Below are 14,158 nucleotides of genomic sequence, written 5' to 3'. Positions count from 1 at the left end.
TTTTTTGCGAAGAGGTTTTCAAGATGGGACGCTGTGGCATTGATCATTTAGATAAACATGTCATCAGTCAAACATATTCTTATTCATTGACTAAGACTCAAAAGCATAAAAAAGATTTAAAGGCCACATTTGGACATAGACAAAATTATGTTTATTTTCACTGTCAATAAAAATGACAAAAACCAGATAAGACAATGACAGAAAAATATATCAGTCATTTAAAATATTCATAAAAAAACAAAAACAAGGAAGACTTAAATAATAAGAGGAAAAAGGGTCTTTTAACTCTATGGAGTCTTGGGCTATTTGTCCATTTTTTAAATCCTTTTCATGTCTTTCCGTGTCTTTTATTGGTCATTTTGTGTCTTTTTTTTAGTCACTTTGGTTCCTACTTTGGCTTGTGTGATTCCTGTGTGCACCACCAGAGGGCGCCAGAGTTTAAGAAATAAACATGTGTTGTGTTTCCCAACAGGAAGCGGAGCAGGAAGAAGCCTGCTGGCCTGGCGGCGAAGGAGAAGGCGGTGGTGAGCGTGGGCGGCAGCAGCATCGACCTGGAGTCCAGCGGGGAGTTCGCCAGCGTGGAGAAGATGTTGGCGACCACCGACGCCAACAAGTTCAGCACCTACCTGCAGACAGGAGCTGCAGACCTGGCAACAAAGAGAGGTAGGAGGAGCCCCAACCAGCTGCTTCAGGGAGCTTTTTACTCTTTTTACATCCTCCTCTCGTGTTTCACCGCAACATATAAAATCTATATAAACATATTTATAAGTCCTGCAGCTCAATCAGAACAACTCAAACAGTCTTTGTGCAGAATAACAGTTAGAATGACAGAAATCAATATTGTAAAAAAAATAAAAGGAGGCTCCACATATTATGCATATTGAACTATTTGCATTTTTATATTTATAATATCGATTGTGTTATATAAGTATGTTTTTGTCATCTTTTATAGACAGAACTGAATTTGGGATCAAAAACAAACCAAACAAAAAAAAAAAAGGGAAACATGCTTTTTAAATGTTGGGAGGGTTAAACGCTGAGTTCTCCCTGTGAACAGACGAGCGAGGAGCAGGAGGAGCAGCGGAGGAGAAGGAGGGAGGAGTGAAGGAGGAGGTGAAGCCGGTGGCGCCGCAGTCCAAAGGGAAGAAGAACGCTTACTCCAACTCTGTCCAGAAGATGACCTGCCCCTTCTGCCCCAGAGTGTTCCCCTGGGCCAGCTCGCTGCAGAGACACATGCTGACACACACAGGTAACACACACACACACACACACACACACACACACACACACACACACACACACACACAGGTAACACACACACACACACACACACACACACACACACAGGTAACACACACACACACACACACACACACACACACAGGTAACACACACACACACACAGGTAACACACACACACACACACACAGGTAACACACACACACACACAGGTAACACACACACACACACACACACACACAGGTAACACACACACACACACACACACACAGGTAACACACACACATACGGGTAACACACAAACACACACAGAGGTAACACACACACACACACACACACACGGGTAACACACACACACACACACACACACACACAGGTAACACACACACACACACACACACACACACACAGGTAACACACACATATATACACCAGTAACACACATACACACATATATACAAACACACACAGACACCGGTAACACACACAGGTAACACACACACACACACACAGGTAACACACACACACACACACACACACACACACACACACACACAGGTAACACACACATATATACACCAGTAACACACACACACACATATACACAGGTAACACACACACACACATACACATATACACAGGTAACACACACACACACACACACACACACACACACAGGTAACACACACACACACACACACACATATATACCAACACACACACACACACACACCGGTAACACATACACACACACACACAGGTAAAACACACACTCACACACACACACACACGCACAGGTAAAACACACATACACAGGTAACACACACACGCACGCACACACATACACTAAGTCACACACAGACACACACACATATACACACAGGTCACACACACCGGTAACACACACACATACACAGGTAACACACACACACAGGTCTCTCACACACACACACACACACACAGGTCTCTCATACACACACACACACACACACACACACACACACATGGGTCACACACATAAACACTTATTAAATAAAGTATTTGATGTTGTCCTGATGAATCTTCTGTCTACCTGTCTGTCTACCTGTCTGTCTCCAGGTCAGAAACCGTTCCCGTGCCCGAAGTGCGACGCCTTTTTCTCCACCAAATCCAACTGTGAGCGCCACCTGCTGAGGAAACACGGCGTGACGCACCGAACGCTGCGCCGCAACGGCTCGCTGTCCAAGAAAGACGGAGACGAAGGCTCGCAGGAGAGCGCAGGTCAGAAACACACACAGATCTAACACACACACACACACACACACAGATCTAACACACACACACACACACACACACACACACAAACAAAAGTGTTAAAAATCGTGCCATAACTTGAAAAATATATTCGAAATTGGACATTTTTTAAATTAAATTTTACTAAATATTCACATAAAACATGTTGATCCAAACATGGAAGAAATATTTCTTGACACTTTATAAGTTATTCGAACTTTTTACATATTATATTTTTGAGATATCCTCATTTTTTTTCAGCCGAATGCCGATTTATTTTCTACAAATTCTTAATATCAATCAAATCTGTACAAACGAAGCTTAAAGGTTATGTCAATTAACAAACCAAAAATAATTAATACAAGTTTATAAAAAAATTGTGCCATACATTTTAAAATCCATACAAAATGTGACATTTTTTTCATTGAATTTTATTTAAAAAAAATACATTAAACATGCTGATCCAAAGAAAATATTGTTGAAAAACACTTGAAAAATTATTTGAACTGAAGCTGTTAGGTTTTTGTCAGATAATTAACCATAATAATGAATAAAAGTATTAACAATTATGCGGTAATAAAATCTTTTAATTTTATTTGACTAAACAAGCACATTAAACATGTTGATCCAAACATTTCTAAATGTAGAAAACATGAACAAAATATCTTTTAAAAAGTGATTTAAACCAAACCTAAGTTACTAAACCATGATAATTCATATAAATATAAAACATTTTACCATAAATTTAAAAAATGCATATAAAAACAGATATTTTTAACAGAAATAATTGACACATTGTCGGATTCCCAACTTCATGTGATGACCGCTTCCTTAAACAAAGCGACTAAAGAAGATTTAACCATTTGCACTATTTTTCTCTTGTGTTTTTAACTGTTTTTACTGTGTTGTGTGGGACAGAGAGTCAGTCAGAGACGGAGCAGGCTGCATCAGAAGCTCAGGACCTCAGCAACACCTCCACCTCCGACTCAGGCCCCGCCCCCAACGCAGAGAGCCCCGCCCCCTCAGACCAACAGGCGCCGGGGTCGGCACAGCAGAGCCCCGCCCACAAACCAAGCCACGGTCAGTGTTCAGAAACAAAAGGACCTTCAGTCAGTCAGAAGAGTCATTTTTCTGTTTGTTTGTTTTTTTATCATTGATAATGAAGATAATGTTATTAACCCTCTGGGGTCTTTGATGGTGGCGTCCTGATTTAAAAAAAAAAAAATGTTTTTGACTTGAAACTTTCTCCCAGTTTTTGTTTGACATTCCTTGGTCATGTAAAACCAAAGATATGAACGACAACATATTTTATGGGAAGTGCCTTTTGTTTAGACCAGGGGTCTCAAACTCAAATTACCTGGGGGCCGCTGGAGGCAGTATCGAAATGACCAAAAAAAGACACAAAATGACCAAAAAAAGACACAAAATGACAGACTATAACCCGAAATAAGTTAAAAAAGACAAAAAATGACCAAAAAGACACAAAATTACTAAAAAAAAAATGCACAAAAGTACCAAAAAAGACAGAAAATGACAGAAAAAAAACAAAATTACTTAAAAAAGACACAAAATGACCAAAAAAGACACAAAATGACCAAAAAAGACACAAAATGACCAAAAAAGACAGAAAATTATTTTTAAAAAAGACACAGAATTACCAAAAAGACACAATTTTTTTTTAAAAAGACACAAAATTATTAAAAAAGAATCAAAATTATTTAAGAAAGACACAAAATTACTACAAAAAGACAAAATTATCAAAAAAAGTAATTAAAGGGACCTTCCACACACAACACGGTAAAGTGCCATTCATATAAAACTCACATTAAACTTTCATATCAAGGTGGGGGCCACAAAATATCGTCACGAGGGCCACAATTGGCCCGCGGGCCGCCAGTTTGACACCCATTATCTATGTCTTCTCGCATATATATTGCAGAATCCTTGTTGAGTAATCAGATTATAATATTAGGACAATAAACCCTTCTCTGCCTGTTTTCCCATTTGTTCAATTAATGATAATTCAGGTATACACATTATTTCGACCTTTTAAACCTAGATAACAACAAGTTTTTAACTTGCAAGTCTTTGGAAAAATGTTTTTGCGGAATATTATATTTTTCAGATATTTATTCCACACTATATTCTTCTTGCACAGCTCTGCAGGTTTTTCTTGGTGATGATGTTGACAGATGTTGGTTTGTGCTGCAGGTTGTAGTCCAGCTTCCAGCTGTGCAGAGCAGGAGACAGAAAGCCTGGAGCAGCAGGAGCAGCAGGAGCAGCAGGAGGCGCCAGAGAGCAGAGCAGCACCTCCAGCCACCAGCAGCACCAAGGTAACAACCACACCGCTCGGTTTACATTTAGTCACTGATTATACAAGTTTGCTTATGTGAGAAACCAGGTTCTATGTCCAAGAACTGAGACATTTTATATTTACCTGTAGTATATTTAAGACACAAAATTACTAAAAAAAAGACACAGAATGACAGAAAAAAAACTTAATTACTTAAAAAAAGACACAAAATAACAAAAATAACACAGAATTACCAAAAAAGACACAAAATGACAAAAAACTAAGTTACTTTGAAATGACCAAAAACACACACAGAATTACCAAAAAAACACACAAAATTATGTAAAAAAAAAAGGCACAAAATTATTTTAAAAAAGACACAAAATGACAGAAAAAAAACTAAATTACTCAAAAAAGACACAAAATTACCAAGAAACACACAAAAGACACAAAATTATGTAAAAAAAAAAAAAAAGACACAAAATTATTTAAAAAAGACAAAAATACCACAAATAAAAAGACACAAAATCACCCCAAAAAGTAATTAAAGGGACCTTCCACACACAACACGATAAAATGCCATTCATATAAAACTCACATTAAACTTTCATATCAAGGTGGGGGCCACAAAAGATCTTCATGAGGGCCACAATTGGCCCGCGGGCCGCAAGTTTGAGACCCATGGTCTAGATAGTGATTAAGTGAAAAAGTGAAATAAAATTATATTAAGACTAAAATACACAAATCTTTGATTAGAGTTGTTAAACACTTTTAAACACACTTATAACAAAATCAATTTGAAAATATAAAAGCTTTGGTCAGTTATCCGGCAACACGTCCGTCAGTGAGGATTAGTGACCCGGCTGTTTAACTGTGTTCAGGTGGAGAGTGCAGACGATGACGACTGCCACAGCAACAAAAGTCTGGACCTGAACTTCGGCAAGAAGTTAATCGACTTCAAGCTCTCCACGTCGTCAGGACCCGCTCAGGAAGAACCTGCACCCTCCTCCTCCTCCTCCTGCACCTCCTCATCCTCTACCTCTGCTCCACGAGGAGCGACGGAGAGCCAAGAGAAGGAGAAAAGTGCTTCAACCACCTCCTCCTCCTCTTCCTCCTCCAGCAGCCCCGCGGTGAAGCAGCAGCCGGACTACAAACACGTTTGTCGAGTTTGTAAGAAGAGTTTCCGCTACGCCACCACGCTCGCTCGCCACGAGAGGGCGCACCTCTCCGAGGAGACGCCGACCCCGGCGCCAAACCCGGTGGAGGAGAACCCGCCGGTGAAGGAGGAGGTGACGGAGAGCAGCACCGCCAAACCCACAGAGGTGGAGGAGGAGGATGAGGACGAGGAAGATGAGGAGGAGATGAAGGACAGTGAGGTGGCGGAGGCGGAGGAAGCAGGAGGGAGGGGAGGGGAGAGCGAGGGAGGAGACAGCGGAGAGTCGGAGGAGGAGGAGAAGGAGAAGGAGGAGAGGAGCGACGAGGAGGCGTCAGAACCAAAGAGTCTAGAGGGAGGAGAGGCGTCAGGAAGACGAGTTGACAAGAGGAAGAAGATCTGTAACGTGTGCGGGAAAAGATTCTGGTCTCTGCAGGACCTGACCAGACACATGAGGTCACACACAGGTACCTGTTTATTTCATATCATTTTTTATATTTAATCTAAATCTTTTTTTTTTATCTGCATGTTCCTGTGTAGTAAAACATTATTTTTATTTAATTATTTATTTATTTATTTATTTATTTATTCATTTATTTATAATGAGATTGTTTATTCTTTTTTTGTATTTGTGGGGTTTTTTTTACTTGCCTATTTTGTTCTATTTCTCACATATTTTGTTCCTACTGTTTTATATGTTCCATGTTTTTATTTTTAATTTAATTTAATTATTTTCTATTTCCATTTTTTTCTCATTCACTTTTCTTGTACTAATAGTAATTAGTATTATTTATTAGTTTTATTTCTATTAAATATTAATTATTATTTGTATTACTTGTATTAATTATTATTAATTATTATAATTATTATTTTTAAATATAATTTTAATTCCTATTCCTTTTCAGGACTTGTTGACACAGACAGCTCTATTAATGTTTTCCTGCGTGTTTCTGTTACTGGATTATATTTGTCGTCTTGTATGAAGTCAGACCTTTTTACTTTCTGTCTCTGTTGTGGATCTATTTTTCCTGCGTATTAATCTCCTCCCTCCCTGCAGGTGAGCGGCCCTACCAGTGTCAGACCTGCGAGAGGACTTTCACCCTGAAGCACAGCCTGGTCCGCCACCAAAGGATCCACCTGAAGCCCCGCGGCGCCGACGGAGCCTCGGCCGCCAATGACGACGCCAGCGAGGACGGAGACTCCTGCACCCAGACCCCGCCCTCCACCTGCCCGCCCTCGGAGAACGAGAGCGAGTGTGGCAGCGGCGGCGCCGCCGGGGGCAAGGAGCTGGAGGAGGAGGACGCAAAGGAGGAGGGCGAGGAGGGCGATGCAGCGGAACCGGCCACGTCGGAGGAAGAAAGTCCCACAAAACGAGCCGATTCGGGGGCAGATTCAGAACCAGCGACTACCGTCGTCGCTTCTGAAGAGCCGGACACCGACGGGAAATCTGAACTTTCTGCAGAAGCCGAAACGACCCCCAGCCAACAAGCTACTGACACAAAGACAACTACTAGCGACGGCGACTTGAAATCGGCGCCGGACTCAAACCTCTCCAAAGACCCCTCCCCCTCATCCTCCAGCTCCCTGCCAGAAGAGTCCGTGGCAGCTGCCCCCGCAGAGGGCTTAATCCAGGGGCTGCTGGAGATCCACGCCAAGCCCCCTCTGGAGCACATCCTGCCCAACGGAGAGCCTCCTCTGGTGGGGGCAGACTGAGGGGAACCCTCCCCCCCCTGGCTGTCTAAACCAACGTCACCATAGTGCCATACGACGGGAAAAGACGCTACACCATTGATGATGCAAAAACCAGCCCGGAAAACTTTTTTTGATAGAAAGACGAAAACCTCGTTTTCTTGAAGTGCCTTACTACTAGTCCTACTTCTAAGAGATGTTTTTTGCTATATCTTTATCTGCATTATTACGGAGGATGGATCTAATTTTTATAGCTTTTTATGATGACAATGATTTGCATTACTATTTTTTTGTGCGGGGAAATCTATATTTCAGCAATAAAAAAGAATAAAGTTATGATTTATTATTGTTCTAGATTCTGTTTGAGAATTAATGATCAACTTAGGAGACGCAGAGGGACAGACAAAGACTGAGATGGACTGTCTGTCTTTGTTCTTCTGTATTTAAATCGCAGCCTGGCTCCGGCCACACAGCAGAGACTGGACAATCTCATTTTAAGATTTGAACCAGTTTTGGATTTGAGAGCGGACTTGTCACGTCGGGGAACTTTTCTTGTCCGCCAGCCACAGCGGCTTACCAAAATTCACCAGCCACTTCTCCTGCCTGGCCAGCCGTTTAGATATTTCGGGGTAAAATCAAACATTGGAGAGGTGATGGATGGCTGGTCGGCTGTCAAAGTGGCTGGTTGAACACACCAGCAGAGTTATTATGACTTCCATCGGTGGCTGGTGGTCGACAAAGGAAGCTTTTTGTAACTGGAAAACGCAGGAAAAGTCGGCACTTCGTTGGCTCTTTCTGCTCGCTTCCGCACCGAACCCCCGTCTCTCAGCCGGCTCACAAAACACACAGAAACATTTACGAACTTTTCAAAGTCGCTTCAGATTTCTGTCTGGAAAAAGAACTCTCGAAAGGGCAGATATAGTGTTGATCAGTTTGTGTTCTCTGTGTTTTTTCTTTAAAAACCCATCACACTATTGATCCCTTTATCCCTTAAAGCCACCTGTGAGTTGGTTTGTGTGTTAATAATTTCTCATTCATAATCATTCTCAGTTGATTCCATGTGTGTACAGAGAGTTGAACATGTGGCACGTGATGCTAGAGTATTTTCTTTTTTTTCTGCGTGTGTGCGATTATCAGTGATATTTAGGTGTAGGGAGGGGAATTCTTGTGTTTTGTGGATTTTTTTTTTTATAACTGAACAAATCATTTTTTTTGTGTGTACGAATGTGTGTGACTCCCACCTGTCTCTCATCAGCGCCCCCTAGTGTTCACTTAGGGTTAATTGCAGGGCCTCTAGCGTGCTAACGTATTTCCGCGGCTAACGCGTTACCAAGGTTCAGTTTACCTCAACTTCTGCTTTTTAACTGCAACCATTTCAACAACAGATGAGCAGCTCTGTAGGCAACCCTTTAAATCCTACGTCTTCCTAAACAGGGCTAGCAGGTTTAATTTCCTGCTAGCCTGGTTTCCACTCTGGGCCAAATCACAATTAGCCAGGGCTAACCTGTTAGCTTCGCTTCAAACTGGCTTCAAACTTCGGTCAGCTTGCACAATGGCCCTAACTTACCAAGGCAGAAATAGCAAGGGCTAAGCTAGCCTGGTTTTCGCAATGAGCCTTCACATTCACAAGAAATACAACGCATCGTCTTTAACCAGCTTCTAAAAAAAGACTCTTTGGAAGCTGTAGTTATTCGCCTGGCTTAACAGAAATCAGCCACAGGGTCGAACTCAAACATGCTAATGCTAAGCTACCAATCTGCTGATGTCTTAACTTGGTTAAGTTCTTTTGAACGGTCGGTTAGCCTTGCTAGCTTCTCAGCTCATCATCAGCCTTATCTTTGCACAGTGGGCCCTTATATTGAACTGGCACAAAATGCTAACAAGGGCTAAGTGACAAACTGGTTGACCCAGCTAATTTTAGCTGTGTTAACCAGTTTGGAATGATGTTATTATCATTAGCTTGAGCTCTGCTAAGCATGCTAAGTAGGGCTAACTTACCACAACAGACATCTTAAGCGAACTAATAAAAGTTAGCCCATTTAACTGTTTGGTATGGTCTGTTAGCTCAAGCTAGCTCTAACTATTAACTGCAACTTGCCTAGTGAGCTCTACGACATCAATCACAGGGTATAAACACGTGCTAGCTCGAGCTAACTGACCAGACCGGACAACTTAACAAAGCTAATGTTAGTTTACCCCGTTTAACCAGTTTGATGCGGTCAGTTAGTCTTTAATCTTTAGCCTGAGCTTTGCACAACATGCTAACTAGGGCTAACTGACCAGACCAGACAAGTTAATCAAGCTAACGTATGGCTAAGTTGGTTAACCGCCCTTGGTAGGTCTAGTTAGTCTCCTTCCAGTATTATCTTCGTGTCTTGAGTTGGCCCTCGATCTCTTCAGTACTGTCTGTCCTTATTTAGCTCTGTCTCCTCCGATGTGAGAGTCAATTTGAGGGCTTCCCTCTCTTACAGACAATCAGTTGTTATTTTCAAATGGAAAAAAACAATTTTTTTAAAGGTAAACCTCTCAGTTGAGTCTCAGTAAGATTTCTGAAAGGGTGAAAGGGATGGATGGTTGGATGGATGGATGGATGGATGGATGGGCAGATATCCGGTGGATGGATGGGCAGGTTGGGTGGGAGGTGTTCCTGAACTGTATTTCCCTGCTGCACACAGAAACAAACACAAGTTAAAGGGCTAATTCCCCCCGCACCCACCCACCCAACCGGACATTTCCACAACAGAACAGGGTGGGGTGTAGTTCTGATCACTTATTGATCCTGATATGACCAGAGGGGACGGGTAGTGTGTATGTGCATTTTCTTTGTTGTGTGAAGATGAATATAGCTAATTTTTCTTCTTGTACATTTTCGTCTCTGTTTTTTTTTTTTTTTAATATATCAAGCAACCTCATAATCAAAAAAAAAAAACGAATCGAACCTCAGTGGCTCATAACGGAACTGTAAGGCAGCGGCTGTCGGACACATAGTCGGTCGATGATCGAGAAATATTGAACAACCACAACTGGACTGACTGTCTGACTGACTGGACGCTGCTGTGAACTGGCACTAACAACTTCCAAAACTACTACTACTACTACTTCTACTACTAGTACTACTACAGTGGAATATAGCGACACAATCAAGAGAGCAGAGAGTGAGAGAGTTTCCACAGTTTGTCGGGGGGAGGGGGTTGAAGTTTTGAGCCTCAGCACTTAGCACGAGAAGTTCCATTTGGACTTCAAAATAAAATATCAGTTTCTCATTTACCTTGTGGGCCTTCGATGCAGTCCAAGGGCATCCAAAATCTTGATGTCGATCATCTCTTTCAATACTTCCTTGCTCTATCTTGGGAAGCGGTGCAAAATACAACGTTAAAGGTTGCGGTGGAAGTGAAAACTAAATGTATAGATTTCTTTTTGCAAAATGAGCATCTGCGTAATGATATATCTAGAGTTGCACATGCAAGAACTCAAGATTTCGGTCTGAATTGAAAACAAGTTTCTTCTGTCACACACCTATTCCCAATATTTTGAATTTTTCATTGATTTCCCACCGATAAAAGACTTGCTGCATGTCAAAGTTGAACCCGAGTTTCACCAACTATTGAAAATTTTGTATTTATTGTAACGAAAAAAGCTTTCTCCCCAAAATAAATCCGTTCTAACTTTGACGTGTGCTGGAGAAAGCAGGCTGAATGGCCGTCACACGAAGAAAGCGCTTTCCATTAATTATAAAAATCTAAATTATTTGATACCGTTGAAATTCTGAGTTGTTTATTTAGACTTTTGCCTTTAGTTTATATCTGTGAAGAAACTCTTTCTCTCTCCCTCTCTCAACTGTTTTATGTTTTGTTAGCTCTATCTGTACATCCCTCTCCCTTGGGAATATGCGTTAACGTACGTCTGACTGGGTGTGTGTGTGTGTGTGTGTGTGTGTGTGCACGGCCATATGAATACTGGACTTCCATTCGAATGCACATGGACTGTTTTTAAATGTATTTATTTGGAGCCCAGGTGTGTGTGTGCGGATGTGTGTCTGTGTGGGTGTGAGTTAGTTTCTACAATGACTTGAGAAGAAGCCATGTATTAAAAATATCACGTTTATGCTGCAGAACTGTTTTGAGGAGCTGATGGTTTGTGTTGTGGACGAAGCGGCTCGCCGTAGGGCGCGGCGGCGGGCCGGGGTGCGAATCGGACGAGCAATAAGTAAGAATCCCTCTGAATCCAAAAAAGCTTTATGTAGATCTCCTGTATATGAGAACAGACTGTCTGGCTCTCTTGGTTCTGTTGTTGTTGTTGTTGTTTATTTTTAGTTTGGCTGAGAAATGATTTTTGATGTGTTTTTTTTTCGTTTTATTTTTCTCAAAATGACATATAAATGCGTATAAAACTGTGAAAATCCATTGTGTTCAGTTAAAGGGTGAGTTTTAGGTTAGTTTTTTTTTTTTTGCATGTTAATCTAATTTCAATTATGGATGATTTCTCCTTTCTCCATCTCTTCTTGCGCTACACACACACACACACACACACACACACACATATATATATATATACATCTATATATATATATATATATATATATATAATTATAAAATATATATAATCTCGCTCTCAGGGTCTTTCACAAATCCATTATTCGAAATGTTTCTTGTTCTTATTTCCTGAGTTGCAACTTATTCTTTCTGAGTCCTGATTATTGTCTTTTTTTTTTTTTTAATAATGATTCAGAACTGTCAATCACTACATTTAGACTGTGAACTCGTCATCGCCTAAGAGAGGAAAGATGTCGTTGGATCTTTGGTGTTTTACAGCCAGAATATCGTTGACATCGTTCTGTTCTCTCCCCTCCTCACTCAGACATTTGGTTCGAGCGTGAAGCCTGAATTGTTTTTGTCTGTCTTGGTTTAACTTCCTGTCCTGGTCAGAGGTGAAAGGGAACGTCAGAGAGGAGATTGAAACACATCCCTCCTCTTAACACAAACACACAATCAGAAAGCATGAACACACAACCACGTGGAAAACCTTTTTCTGTGCTTGTGTTTCCATCCTTCCTCCCTCCCTTCCGTCTGTCCTCTCCTCCCACTGCTGTTTGTAAAACATGAGTGTTTCACAGAGTCAAGAGATGTAAACCTGTTCTGTATTCAACCCAATAAGAAAAAGCAATAAAGATTATATTAAGGAAAGGTGTGTGAATCAAATACTGCCCATGTTTTTGTCTCTTTTTTTACACTGTTGTGAGCACCTCTTCTTCTTCTTCTTTAAGTTGTTTTTATTCAGGTAGTTTTAGGGGTTGAAGTCGCTTGCAGCTGTTGAAAATGTACAAAAGGCATTTTTAGACACTAATCTGCTTTTGTAATTTGTTTTCCAAGGCTGTGAATTCACTTTCTAGAATAAAAAAAGGAAAGGAAAAGAGAATCTCAATCTAAACCCAAGTAAAGAATCATTCATTTATCATTTGAAGTATATGTTAGATTGTATTCTTGCCTGTTTTAAGTGGGGTTTTAATTTCAAACCCATCGGTTGTCGCTAATGTAACTTTTTGGACTTTCTGTCGTCATTCTGATCTGAACACCCTTCAACCAAGTCTCATAAGAAACAATTGAGCCATATCATTAAAAAAAAATAAAAAATCCTGCTAATGAACAGACAGACAAACCAAAAATCATAACGTCCTTGTAGAATGTAATAAAGTAATCAATTCATATGTCTTTATTTTTTACAGGAACTGTATTAGAATACCCTAAATTTAAACTGTGACTGTCATGGAATACAGTCATTTTTTATTCTTTATATTTATTTTCTATTTTAAATGAATAGTCTTATTATTTATATTCCATTAATCTCCAATCCTGTTTTGTGGTTACAGTGGTTTCACACTGAAGAAAATACTGAATGACTGCTCCATTCCAAATTATGTAAAAAATAAAAAAGAACACCTCCATTTTTATATATATATATATAATATTTTTTTAATTTTTTTTTTAATTTCAATTGTTTAATGCAGGGATCTCAAACTCAAATTACCTGGGGGCCGCTGGAGGCAGTATCAAAATGACCAAAAAAAGACACAAAATTACAAAAAAAAAGACACAAAATGACAGAAAAAAACCAGAAATTACTTAAAAAAGACCCAAAATTACAACAGACACAAAATGACCAAAAAATACACAGAATTACCAAAAAAGACACATTATTAAAAAAAAGATACAAAATGACCCAAACCCCCCCCCCCCCACAAAATGACAGAAAAAAACTAAATTACTTTAAAAAGAAACAAAATGACCAAAAAAGACACAAAATGTATTTAAAAAGACACAAAAATGACCCAAGAAATACACAAAATAACCAAAAAATACACAAAATTACCAAAAAATACACAAAATAACCAAAAAATACACAAAATTACCAAAAAAGACAATCAATTAATCTGTTTGTAAATATTTTGAGGTTTTTTTTAATACGTATAATGATATGTGTTGTGTCAAATCCCAATTCATTCACAAGAAACACTC

The 14,158-nt window shown here is 40.1% G+C and overlaps 1 protein-coding gene across 1 annotated transcript in view; it reads left to right on the top strand.

Moving 5' to 3' along the window:
* The window catches only part of rreb1a (ras responsive element binding protein 1a), a 33,348-nt gene extending 20,504 nt beyond the window's left edge, over positions 1-12,844 (top strand). Inside the window, exons 12-18 of the mRNA XM_059326655.1 lie at positions 473-663; positions 1,058-1,249; positions 2,338-2,499; positions 3,430-3,591; positions 4,723-4,844; positions 5,686-6,424; positions 7,015-12,844. Of these exons, the coding sequence (XP_059182638.1) occupies positions 473-663; positions 1,058-1,249; positions 2,338-2,499; positions 3,430-3,591; positions 4,723-4,844; positions 5,686-6,424; positions 7,015-7,670 (2,224 nt within the window). The 3' untranslated portion in view covers positions 7,671-12,844. The remainder of the gene's footprint in view (positions 1-472; positions 664-1,057; positions 1,250-2,337; positions 2,500-3,429; positions 3,592-4,722; positions 4,845-5,685; positions 6,425-7,014) is intronic.
* The last annotated feature ends 1,314 nt before the right edge of the window (positions 12,845-14,158 follow it).

The sequence above is a fragment of the Centropristis striata genome, chromosome 23 (genome assembly GCF_030273125.1).
Source record: "Centropristis striata isolate RG_2023a ecotype Rhode Island chromosome 23, C.striata_1.0, whole genome shotgun sequence".
NCBI lineage: Eukaryota > Metazoa > Chordata > Actinopteri > Perciformes > Serranidae > Centropristis > Centropristis striata.
The sequence above is the reverse complement of the archived record's forward strand: the minus strand, read 5'-3'. Positions and strand labels throughout refer to the sequence as shown.